Here is a 13,544-nt window from a genome sequence, read left to right on the forward strand (position 1 = left end):
TTATACAAGCTAAGAATTAGTGATAATTTTACCTTAGAAAACTCTTATTTTGTCTCCTTCCTCTTTCGCTGCCTCCCTCCAATTAACCTTTAACTGTGTTTTTGCTACGTACCCAATATTCTGCTTAGCACTGATGCCACAAACTTCCTGCTTCTTGACTCGCAAAGGTCAAGGTGTACCACCTTTGGCACAAAGGTGTGCCACATGAGACATCACTCTCAAGAAGCTCAATGTGAAGGAAATTCTCTACAAAAAAAGAGAACTAATTCCAACTGATATAATAAAGTGTAGATAATCCAAACAGATGAGCGACTAAGGAAAAAAAGTGGTACAAGAATTGCTTTCTATAATCAGACATAAGCCCTAATGGGCTTACTGATGATTTTTTCCTCTCATTTTTCAGATACAGATAATCTCAGGCGAAGAAAATCCCAATATTCTATGAAGAATATTGTAAGCTTGGGAAGCTTTCCAAAAGAGGCAGGATCTTGCAAAAGGTACTCCTTTGAGCATCACTGTAAAATGCATGGAGCTTTAGCCTTTGAAAGCCCTTCCCAAACACATTTTTCTTTTGTTGGGGGTTTTAAAAGGGCCTAGTTAATATCAAGAGATTAGTTAATTTTTTATGCAAGTATTAAGAATAAAAGGCTAGGGGTGCCAGGGAGGCTCGGTCGGTTGGGCATCCAAGTCTTGATTTCAGCTCAGGTCATGATCTCATGGTTCAGGGGTTCGAGCCCCACATCAGGCTCTGCGTTGATGGTGCAGAGCCTACTTGGGCTTCCCTCTCTCTCTCTCTCTCTGCCCCTCCCCTCTATCTCTCTCTCTCAAAATAAACATTTTCAAAATGCAAATAATGCAAGTAATGTATAAATGAACAAATGTTCTATGTATAAATGAATAAAAAATGCCCTCTCTCTCTCACTCTCTCTCAAAATAAATAAATAAACACTGAAAAAAAAAAAAAGAATACAAGGCTAAATACAAGGTAGATTGGACTAGATTTGGGGAATCTAGATGCCAAGTAAATAAGTGAACCTTAACCTACCATGTAACTAGAAGAAAACTCAAGTCACAGGTGATTCCATGGTGGGCAATATGATCAAATATCTTAGGATTATTACCAGACTTTAGCACTTAAGATGGATTAGGGTCTAGGAGGGGTGGGGGTGACACCAGCAGTTGGAGACAATGGGGGAGACACTTTCTATGGTATTTGGGCATAGTGGTAATGGGAGGACCGAGTGGGGTAACATGCTGGGGATCAATAACTGGATGTCATTAGTCACAGCCCTGTTGTGAAACACACAGACAAATATGTATGACTTGTAGGCATTTCACTAGATTAATGAAAGCTACAAAGATGTGCAAAAGAACTTAAAACTTCTTTAGTTTTACTTCCCAGTATTTAAATGTTGAGAGCTCAGCGGAGCACGTCATGTAATTCTCAAACAGGGAAAGTACCTCGGTTTTTTAACTTGGGGCATGGTCACCTCAGCTCTCAATTCTCTACTTGCTCCAAATTAAACTTGGAACATCCTGTTCTTACAAAATCAATCAAGTACGAAGAGTGCCATGGAAACCACAAAATTAGCAGTGAGGTTATGAGCCAAGGTTTCCTGTACCTACCAATCGGTAGAGCTCTGTAATGCTGATGTCCTCTGGATCCACCATCGCATACTCCTTCCTAGGCACCAGGTCCAGTCCCAGTTGTCTAGAAAACACATTGCAAAAGTTTGGGGGAAATGTCATTTCTACAGAATATATTTAAAAAAATCGTCATTTTTACTGTATCACCCTGAAATTAGATATGTCACCCACCATGCTTCTTTCTCTCATACTTTTTACCTTGTATTAACTTGTTACCGCAGATGGAGTATCTAGCATAGCTAAGGTGGTCCCTGGACATAATTTGAGAAACACAAGATGACGAAGGCAGGTAAATCAGGGGAATGGACTGGCACCAGAGGCCTTGATGCTGTGTGGTGGGGAGCCATGAGCACCCCACAAACTATCACCACAGGAACCATTCCACCTTGGACTGGGATAGAAACAAGAACAAGGCATAATTTTGTTCTAGAAATTGGAGTTGAGAAGAGGGGAGGTTGGCCTTTAGGACTATACTCGGCACTAAAATACCTAGTCGCATCTAGAGCTAACATATTTCTAATGTGGATCTCTGGCAACACGCGTGCAGTGCTCAGTCACAGCGAGTTCTGGGGTCAGTTATTAGGAGAAACTCAGGAAAGGCAGGGGAGAGGAATTAAGGCAGCATAGTTTTAGGCCTGGGGCGGCGAAACAGTTTGATCTCTTGTGTTAGGTGACCGCACGTGGCTTACTGGACTGAGAAGTGTTCTAAGATTATACATCCAGCCTCAGCAGGACCAAGGATTTGTGATGTCCTACCAAAGAGAGAGGAAAGGAAGTGTAACTGCCAGTTTCCCTCTGGTGACCTCGGTTAACATACTGGTCCCCAGGGACACCACTTTACTACACTGATATCAACGGTCTATCATTCTATTCCTCTACTTAACCAACCACGACCATCCCAAAGGTACCATGATGGCTTTGCAATGCCCTCGAGATCAAGGTCAAGATACTGTGTCTCCCCTAGGCTCCCATCAGTTACCCCATTCCAGGTCTCACATGTAATTCTCAGAGGATAATTTGATCTCTGTCCCTTTCACAACATCATTCTAACATGGATGCCTTCCGCCATGGCTTTTCCAGTTACAAAACCACAGCTTCTCACTTGTGTGTTTAAAAAAAAAAAAAAAAAAAAAAAAAAAGGAAAAATCCTGAAATTCTGTCCTTCCCCCAAAAGTCAATGGAGGTTTCATGAGTAGAATTTATTAGTTCTGCACTAGCTTCAAACCAGGCACTGACCCAGCTACCCTGAGGGACAGTTGTTCTCAAGATTATACATCTGTGACCTTCTTGATGGCACTAGTTGTCTCAGACATGAAAAAAAGTTTGATTTTTTTTCAATTATGTTTCTCTTTGAGGAACTTAAGAAACACACTCCCATTCTCTAATTTTTGTTGAACTTTCAAATCACAAACAGCACTATGATTGATTCTTAAAATAACCATGTCTCCCTGTTATGGACTGAATATGTCCTCCCAAAATGTTTTTGTAGGAGTCCAATAAGACCAACCCCATAATGACTATATTTGGAGACATGGACTATAAAGAGGTAACGCATGTTACATGAGGTGCCAAGGGTGAGGTCCTAATGCAATAGGACTGGTGTTCTCATAAGAAGAATGCACAGATTTCTCTCTCTCTAGGCAGGTACAGAGGATAGGTCACGTGAGGACACAGCAAGAAGGCAGCTGTCTGCAAGCCGGCAAGAAAGCCCTCACCAGAAGCTGAAATTGCTGGCACCTTAAACATGGACTTCTAGCATCCAGAATTGTGAGGAAATACATGTGTGGTTTAGGCCACCCAGTCTATGGTATTTTGTTATGGCGGCCGTAGCATACTAACACAGCCCCCTTGGTAGACCTCACCAGGGGTTCTGATAGGGTCTCTTTCCCATTCTCTACCCCCTCCCAAGAGAGAACCACTGCACTACAATTTTAAGGCATCGTTTGACACCGGGTCAGTATTGCTGAGGAAAGATTATCTAGCAAAGGAAAGAAGATTTATGCCCACATATGAATCATGCCACCTACCTCACCCACAACTCCTATGAGAAACTGTCCCACCCGTATTCTTTGCTGGGAGGCACGCAGAAGACCTGAGGCTGTCTAGTCATCTGACCATCTCCCCTTCCCAAGCAACACCTGACTGGCCGACACATAGGCACCTGACCTGCAGGCAAATAATCCTTGGGCTGGCCAGTAGCTTTAAGAGGCTGGTATAAAATGCTCAGTCTAAAGAGGAATAATAGATACTGGCTTTCAATGAGATTCCTTCTTTGAGTATTTGGACCTAGAAATTCAGAGCATCAGCCATGTGACATGAGGAAGAAAAGATACGTGAAGAGCAGCTGATCTATATCACTATAGAATGAATAAAGACCAACTCGAGCTGCACAGGTTCTGGAGCAGGTATGAAGTCCAGAAACCTCCTGGGCTTTGGGCCCCAGAAGTCTGTAACCTGCAAGTCTCTTTCTCTCATAAGGCTTTGATTGTTGAACTTCTGGCTTCCTGGAGTCCCAGCTATGTGAATAGAGTTTTATCTGTTTCTATTTTGTTTTGTTAATTCCTAGGTATATCCTTAGAATAATTCTCCGGGGAGCCCGGGTGGCTCAGTCGGTTGAGCATCCGACTTCAGCTCCGGTCATGATCTCGCAGTTTATGAGTTCGAGCCTCATTGTCAGGCTCTGTGCTGACAGCTCAGAGCCTGGAGCCTGCTTCAGATTCTGTGTCTCCCCCTCTCTCTGCCCCTTCACTGCTCGTGCTCTGTGTCTCTCTGTCTCTCAATAATAAATAAATGTTAAAAAAAAATTTTTTTTAAAAGAGTAATTCTCCCACTGTTTGGTTTCTTAGCTCACAGAACAGGATCAGGGTAGGGCTTTAAAACCTCTAAGAAGGGGGTGCCTAGGTGGCTCAGTCGGTTGAGTGTCCAACTTTGGCTCAGGTCATGAGCTCACAGTTCTTGGGTTCGAGCTCCATGTTGGGCTTTGCACGGACAGCATGGAACCTGCTTCGAGTTCTCTGTCTCCCTCTCTCTCTGCCCCTCCCCTACTCATGCTCTCGCTCTCTCTCGCCCTCTCTCTCTCTCTCTCTCTCTCATAAACATTTTTAAAAAAAACTTTAAAAACAATAAAAAGAAATGAGGCAAAGTGGGAAGGGAGAAAATGGAAAAAGAACTCTCAGAATACAGGAAACCAGAGTGGGGAGGGGAGGGTCAAGTTCTATATCAATGCAGTCATTAAATTGTTCCTGGACATCAGGAAAGAAGGATGAATGGATTCTCCCTCCCGTATGATCTTAGCAGGAAAGTCAAAGGACAGCACAGGATGCTATGGGGAACAAAAACAGGTACCATTATTTTAACTCTGATGCCTTCAGGTGAGAACACTTCTTTTCATGGCCCTGTTAGGGAATAAAATGAGTATCTCCTCCTCCTCTTCTCAAGCATCCCATATCCTAAGGGCTTCCCTTTACCACTCTTCAGCAGTGTGATAGATAACTTGAGATTGAACATTCTTTTTTGTTTCTCCTGAAAGGAGACAGAAGTTTACTGAATATACCACAAGGGAGTGGCAGGCAGGACAGCAAACGAGAGGCTGTCCACCAAGATCGAACATTCTTAAACTTGTGTTCATCCAGAGATCTACATGCTGACATATAATTTTGTAGGACAGTATGATCTAGCTTAACATTGAATAGAATTATCTGAATTTGCTTTTCATTTAGCACTATTCAATAAGAAAACTAATTTATACTTACAAGAATAAGGTAAATGCACAATCTGTGTGCTGTAAATTGGTTTTAAATAACTGCTCAAAGAAAACAAATGAGACCTCAGAAAATTCACGAATTTGAGGATGAGCTATATAAATTATATTGCTCATTTTCATGCATCCATGTTTTACCAACTTACCATAAATTAGCCACACAACTGCCCAAAGTACAAGCTGGAACTTACGTGAGTCAAAACTGAGTCATGATTCAGTCATAATTAACGTTTTTCCCTCTGTCATCATCTTTCTTCCTAAAACTGAAAAAGTATCATCTTCTTGCCTGCTCTATATTTCCAAGTTATTTTTGATAAACTACTTCATCCAACTTTCTTCCTATTTACAAACTACTTTTTAAACTTAGACCACCATAATGACTAAGAGCCAATATAATTCAGTGAAAACTCAAAGTTTTTTTCAAAATAAAAAAAGAAACACATGATAGACAGTATGGGTCCCTTTCCAGCAACCATTAGATCTACCCTGCCCGGGCTGCCTCATCTCACAACACAAGAGTGAAGGCTCAGCACAAATGGCTGCCAAGCTCTGTTCCTCAGGAAACGTTGTGTGTTTGGAATCATGTTGCCCTGGAGCGAAAAGACCCTTGGACCTTATTGAGTTCAACCTACTCCTTCCATGGATGAAGAAAGTAAAGTCAAGAAGGGCTCAGGAATTTGTCTCACATCTTAAAAAAGCAGCGTTCCTAGTTCAGTGTCTTGTTGCCATTCCACACGTTGGGTTGTTTACACCCCACAGGAATGAATCTCCTAGAGATAAATTAGGGCTACCATACCCGTCATCTGTAAAAAGGCTGAATGGCACATCTTGCTCTACAAAACAGCAGAAGGACTCTGGGTGAGAATGAGATTTAAAATGTGTTAGCAGGTTCCTATCTTCATACCTATATTAGCTCATATCTTGGCAGAATCAAAAGTGAATTCTGAGGGGTGCCTGGGTGGCTCAGTCAGTTGAGTGTCTGACTCCTGGTTTCAGTTTCAGGTCATGATCCCAGGATCGTGGGATCAAGCCCCTAGTCAGGCTCTGCGCTGACAGCGTGGAACCTGCTTAGGATTCTCTCTCTCTGCCCCTCCCCCACTGTGCATGCATGCTCTCTCTCAAAATAAATAAATAAACATTTTTTAAAAAGATGTTGGCAAGGAGAAAGGGGAACACTTTTGCACTCCTGGTAGGAATGCAAACTGGTGCAGTCATTCTGGAAAACAGTATGGAGTTTCCTCAAAAAATTACAAATAGAACTATCCTATGAGCCAGCAATTGTACTACTATGTATTTACCCAAAGGATACAGCAGTGCTGATTCAAAAGGGCACATGCACACCAATGTTTACAGCAGCACTACTGACAATAGCCAAATCATGGAAAGAACCCAAATGTCCATCAACTGACGAATGGATAAAGAAGATGTGGTGTGTATGTATATATGTGTGTGTGTGTATATACATATATATATATATATATATATATATATATATATATATATATATATATTGGAATACCACTCAGCAATCAAAAAGAATGAAATATTGCCATTTGCAACAACATGGATGGAGCCAGAGTATATTATGCTAAGCGAAATAAGTCAGCCAGCCAGAGAGAGGTAAATATCATGTGATTTCACTCAGATGTGGAATTTAAGAAACAAAACAGATGAACATAGGGGAAGGGAAGGAAAAATAAGATAAAAACAGAGGGAGGCAAACTATAAGAGACTCTTAAACATAGAGAACAAACTGAGGGTTGCTGGAGGCATGTTGGGTGGGGGATGGGCTAAATGGGTGATGGGCATGAAGGAGGGTACTCGGGATGAGCACTGGGTGTTCTATGTAAGCAGTGAATCGATGAATTCTACTCCTGAAATCATTATTACACTATATGTTAAATAACTTGGTTTTAAATAAAATTTAAAAATTAAAAGTAAAAATAAAAAAGAATAAGAAAAAGTGGCTTCTGATAAAATAATTTCCTATGCTCAGAGAAAAAAGCACACTAGCTTCAAATCAGTTTTTCCAGATTCAGTAAGAGGCAAATTTATCTGTGGTATATGCCTGGCCATTTTCTCCTTTTCTGCCTGCCTTTCTTTCATTCTGTAGTCCTAAGATCCTTTCAAGGTCCAAACAGCAAATGGGGACTTGGGGAGAGGAAAGGAAGGAGGACATGACCAAATATGACATTGAGGGATCTTTTAACTTCTTTCAACAAGCCTAGGATCACAGTCAAAGCTTATTCTAATTTCTCACTCACATATTAACATTCATACTTAGTATTAGTACAACATGAGCCTTGATTAGAGCTTTAAGTGATGAGATTTACTACAGTGCTTGGCTGTTATTTTAGATTAGTCACTTAGAGTTTTATTTAAAAGTAAATCTTGGTCTGCTTTTTACGGAGTTCTCCCAAGCAGCTCCTCAAAGAGCCTAATATATACACACAGGCGGAATTAGGGCAATAATGAATGCCCCACCGGTGCACCTGTTTTAAGACTTTTAATGGGAGCTGTTAGCATTAGTGTCTCCCTCCAGATTACTCTGGTGACATATTACCATGGTACGGAAGTGGTATATATTAAAAGCAAATACACATGCCAAACCCAAAGCCTATTTTTAAATAAGACCTATTTAGCAGAAGCCATATCTGGTTGATCCCTGTAAACATTTCATATTCTGTGAGCACATGCATGCCATCTGACCTCACAGGGCACTAGAGAACAAACAACTTCCTGTCGCCCTTACCAGCCCTAGAGGATGCGGTGCTCAGCTCTACCAGTGACAGTCTGCACTAAGCACACAAACGGAAAAAAGCTGAAAAAGCCCCATATGGTGTTTTCTGGAGATATTACCAAGTAGTGGCTCACACCTAAGTGGCATCTGTCACCAGAGACACCCTCCATCCCCCGTGATGGACAGTACTCACTCATTGCCCCAGTCCAGGCGGGCAGTAATGTGGCGCTTCACATCCTTCATCCGGTCATGGGTCAGATGGCCCACCAGCACCTGCCGCCGCAGATCCAGGATTTCATTCATGATGTGCCACAGCCGGTGGAAGAGATCGCCTTCATTTCTCTGGGAAGGACACAAATGTGGAATCGGTGGTCAGTCCCCATAGTGAGTTGTGAGGTAGCCGTGGAGGAAAGGGAAGGCTAAGTCCTGCTTATTACCCTCTCTGCGCTTGACAGATTCTCTGTCAACAGATACCTCCCCCCTCGTGTTGTCAATTACATTTGCCACTCTACATGTTTTCATCCAGGTTCACGATGCTGCTCTTCTGCCCAAGAGTCTACCTCACTTCTAAGACTCCCCAGCACAGACAGCGTCCTCACTACGCCTCTGTACCCGGAGTCTGCACACCCTGTCTCCCCTTCCATCTCAAACTCTCCTTTCTGTAGCTCTCTCCCAATTCTATGTCCTTCAAGGCTCCACCTGAATTCCACTTCTGTCAGGAATCTTCCCTGATAACTTTTGCCCATGTTCTCATCCCCCTTCTCTGAACTGGCTGCATACAATTAAGGCCAATTCAGAGGAAAATACTGTTTCCTAATTATTTCTTGCATGTTGCTCTTAATGTTTACTGTATTTCCCATCATAAGCTGGGTACACCGACGGCTCTCAGACTCATTCACTGCTACTCTCTGGTCACTAGTCACACCTCTAAAAAAAAAAAAAAAAATGGTGTTTTCCCTCTTACTTGTTAAACATTCATGTAGATTCAAGATATTCTCCCCTGAGAAATTCATTAAGCAAGGCAGCTTAATGTAAGGAAGATGGGTTAAACTCCTGGCTTCAAATCCTGGTTTTGCTACTTACTAGTTTTATAGGCCTTGCGAGTGTGTTTTGTCATTTGTGAAACAGAGACAGTATGATCTCCCCGTAAGGTTGTTTTGTGGATTGGAGACAATGTTTGTGAAGAGAGCAGTACAGCACAGTGACGAAGAGCACAGACTCGGGAGCCCAACTCATTAACCTGCATTCCAGCTTTGCCATTTTCTGGTTGAAAAACCTTTGGCAATTAACCTCTTTGTGTGTATTTTCTTATCTGTAGAAGGAGTATCATAATAACTACCTGGTAGGGTCACAGTAAAGATTAATGAGTTCAAATACTAAAACTGTGAGAATAATGCCTGGCTTAGAATAAATGTCACGTAAATGTTGGCCATTATTAATATGGCTTGGTCCAGAATAAGCCCTCTACAAATATTGTGTCTTTACCAAAAGCTACTCTACATCTCTTACCCATGTGCTTAGGGCAAAAACCATTTCTCAATATCTGCCCTTCATCTTTCTTAACCAGAAGCTATGCTTTAACTTTCTACTAAAACATCAATACAGGACATTAAAGTATTGAGATTTTCATATATCTGAAGTTCTCTACAATGATAGACTTCTAGAAATATCAAAGTTCTGTGTGATGGGTAGGTACAGAGGCTCAGTCAGAACACATTTTTCTAATTTTATTTTAAAAAAAAATGTCTTCTGCCTTATCAATACTTGCTGACTTAAAGTGTTTTAATGTACTGTGCAGGTTAAACAAATGTGCTGGCGAAACACGAAGCATTCTCCATAATATTATCCCTGGTCTTCTGAGATACAAATAATCACACTCCTAACTCCTAAAGCACTCCATTGAGCTTGCTCTTCTATTCTCACTCTTTACTCATTTAATACACACCCATACAAGTCATTAAAGGGACACTGTAATGCAATCTTCTAGTAATTCACTGCTCAGTGTCTGTGTTTTCCACGTGGTGTAAGCTCCCAACCACAGACACCATGTCTGTCTTGGGCAGCCCCAGCCGCTGGAGAATGAATGAAAAAATAATGTGATTTATAGGAGGTCATATATTGTGGATCCTGAGAGGTAGATTCTGTTTAGGTCACGGGAAACAATCAGGGAAGATCAGGAAAACCTTGAGGATGTCAGTGGTCATGAGGAAAGGTCCACTAGAGTCAAAGAAAGTACATAAGGAAGATATAAAATAAGTCTTGTGCAAGAAAATGGAGAGGCAGCTCCCTCTTGCAGTGACTGTCACAGGGCGAGAGTCACCTTCCCTGCTCTTGGGGAAGGTGTTTTGTAGTCGTGCAGGAGGATGGGCTTAATTTTCTAATGATGTCCCCTTTAGTACCTAAGTTTAAGAGAACGCTAAGATGAGAAGGAAGCCGGTTCCCTCAGAAAAATGAAAACCAGCTGGTCAGCTCTCCCTTTAGGAAAACGGACATACCTCAGCCCTGAGCAGCAAAGCTGCTCTCCTAATGTGTGGAACCAGTACCTATCTGGTCTGGCAGCTAGTCATAAAATGATGATTCTTGAAAAACTGGACAGTTATGAAGACTATTTAGAAACATCCAAAATCCTCTTGATTTAACAGTAAATGAAAAGGGTAGGGTAAAATATTAAACACCTGGAACAAAAGATTATCTGTAAGTTCCTGCAATGCATCAGAAATGTAGCCAAAACTGAACTGTGAGTATTGTAGTGTTTTAGAGAATGGGGAAGTTCTCATTTGCCTCAAAATGAAAAGAGCATAGGTTCTGGGGCAGCAGATCTACCTTCAGACTCAAGTTTCACCAGTTAGAGTGGGACCCTGAATGGGTTATCTCTGGTAAGATTCGGGAATAAAAACAATCTGGCAGAGCCCCAGGGAATAAAGATATAAAATACTGAGACAAAGGCCTGCACAGAAGTACTTAGTAAAAGATGGCTGCTGTATTTCTCCTAAGCTTTTTGTGGTTACGTTACTGATATTTTATTAAGTGATATTTTAAAGAATATTATTTAGGCTCTTACCAATGACATTAAAAAGAGCAACTAGCACTTCTTAAGTATTTACCATGAGCTTTTAAGCTAAATGTTCTACTACTATTAAGTCTATCTCATAAACTGCTTACAATTTACAAGATATTATTATCCTCATCAAACATCTTCCAGTGGAGAATCCAGGTGCCTTAAAAAACACTGGAAAAGAACATGGATGCTCAAGTATGATGAATCTGAACTAAAACATTGGGCTTGAAACACTCTTATCAGGAAGAGAGAAACCAAAAGGCCCAACATAAATAGCCAAGTCAACCTCATGTTCAAGGTCAAAAATCTGCTTTCTCCAGGTTAAACTTCATATTTGTTCCTAACATAACAGACTACCATGCCAGTATCTGGGGGAACTTTTAAATAACTTTCTCTCCATCTCCAGTACTCAGGACATTAAAAAGCTGGAAGGTTACTCCTAGAGCTTACAACACAGAGATTTTTCAAGCCAATCAAGTATGTCCCCAAAATAGATGCCTGCAACCTGAAAAGCAGGTAAAAATAGCTAGATAAGGCAGAATCAAGAGGAAATTCAACTTTGTTCCCCACAAGCAGCCTCATAAAAGGGAAAGTGCTGGTGCTCTAGCTCCACAAATGGATGACACTTACACTGCCATTATTTTTATAACTCGTATGTTGGGTATTTAAATGATGCAATGACCTGAACATTTCAGATAGTTTCATTTCCACGTTAATATTATGTACAATGTTATTTTAAGTGAAATAATACTTGGATTTTATATTCTTCCTGTTAAAAAAAAAAAAAAAAAAAAAAAAAAAAAAAAAAACCTGAAAGGGACATCTGCATTTCCTTTGCTGCCTCTCAGCACAGAGCCCCTGAGTTCAGTTATCTTGACTTTGCATTTACCTCATTCCAGCAAAGCTTAGACTGGCATTTCATCTCAGACTGCCCTGTGGATTTTAGTAGTGAGTCCTAAAGCCACCAGCTCTAGGAGGGCATGGTCAGAGAAATCCAACATCAAAAGGGGTTTTATTTTTAAGATTTTCTTGCTTCAGTGAAATATCCTATTTCATTTTATATGTAACAGACAATAAAAACTGTCATTCTGTGCCAATGTCCTTCACTAATTTGGATTTTCTCTTTGACAAGCTGTTTCAAATCATTTTGTCAGGCTAAGTACACCTTTGTATTTTGAACGCATCCCCTCAAATGATTAAGCTGTTCTATAAACGTCTTTGAAAATAAAAGGAGAAATAGCATTCATCTTCCTCAGACATGTTCAGAGATCCAAAGTGAGGGCCCTAGATTCACCTAAGAATCCACACTCGGCCATTTTCCAGCTGCTTGGCTCAGAGCAAGTACTGTACTTCACTCTCTGCCTCATTTTTCTCATTAGTAAGCTGGGAATGATCACGGTCACAATTTCCTTGAGTGGTTGTATGGATTAAATGAGATACTGCATACAGAGTACTTCTAAAGGGTTTGCAACACAGTTAAGCTCTCAATAAAGACAATTTGTTATAATAAGTAAATACGTACATAAAAACATAACCCCCAAACATGGACCACCCCCCTGGTTTTCAAGAAACATTCCTTTCCCTTGTATATTTAGAATATTCTTGTTCATTCTGCCTAAGGAGTCTATCATTTTCAGTACACTTGAATCATTTACAGAAAATTAGAATAAAATGCCACCAATACTCCAATTGCACTGAAAAGGAATTTCTTTTTCTTTGAAGATCAAAAATACTCAGAAAGCCTAACACAAGTTCCATGTAAACCATTCTATTTGATTAGATGCCAGAAAAATCATGTTTTACATTCCTACAGTTTGAAGAAGAACTCACAAAACACATGATTAGCGGACACACAGATTACAACAAGACTATGTCTTGTGAGGCTCTGTATCTCCAATTTCTGGAGGAGTACAAGTGCCTCACAGCAGGTGCTCAATTATTAGTCAGTGCTTACCCTTGTTCAAGTATTCTTAAAACAATTCTCTATCCGAAAAACTATGCCATTAAAAAGTTACCACATAGAGCTGTTTCCACATGGTTCCCCAGTCTCTTAATGTCGATGTCATTTCTGTTATAACAGAGTCTTCAGTGGGAATAACCATTTCAAATTGTCTGTGAAATTAAAAAAGAAAAACGAAGTATGCAGGTCGTTATCATTGACAATAATTTTATTTTAAATCCTCTAAAAGATAAAACTAGAAAAGGAAACTGCCTAATTATTTTGGGTTCTGCACACAGTAACCAGAATCTTATCATAGACCTGTGTGAGGGATGTCATGTGGGTTATGGCACTGCAATACCAAAATGACCACCCACTTCATCAACGTCAACTTTGAAGA

General features: G+C 40.7%; 1 protein-coding gene across 1 annotated transcript in view; it reads right to left on the bottom strand.

Annotated features, from left to right (window-relative positions):
* Positions 1-13,544, bottom strand: part of DOCK4 (dedicator of cytokinesis 4) — a 430,451-nt gene that overhangs the window by 223,723 nt on the left and 193,184 nt on the right. Inside the window, exons 5-7 of the mRNA XM_042922426.1 lie at positions 13,221-13,317; positions 8,341-8,489; positions 1,627-1,711 (exon numbers count right to left, since the gene is read on the bottom strand). Coding sequence (XP_042778360.1) covers positions 1,627-1,711; positions 8,341-8,489; positions 13,221-13,317 — 331 coding nt within the window. The remainder of the gene's footprint in view (positions 1-1,626; positions 1,712-8,340; positions 8,490-13,220; positions 13,318-13,544) is intronic.

Source organism: Panthera leo, chromosome A2 (genome assembly GCF_018350215.1).
Source record: "Panthera leo isolate Ple1 chromosome A2, P.leo_Ple1_pat1.1, whole genome shotgun sequence".
Classification (NCBI taxonomy): domain Eukaryota; kingdom Metazoa; phylum Chordata; class Mammalia; order Carnivora; family Felidae; genus Panthera; species Panthera leo.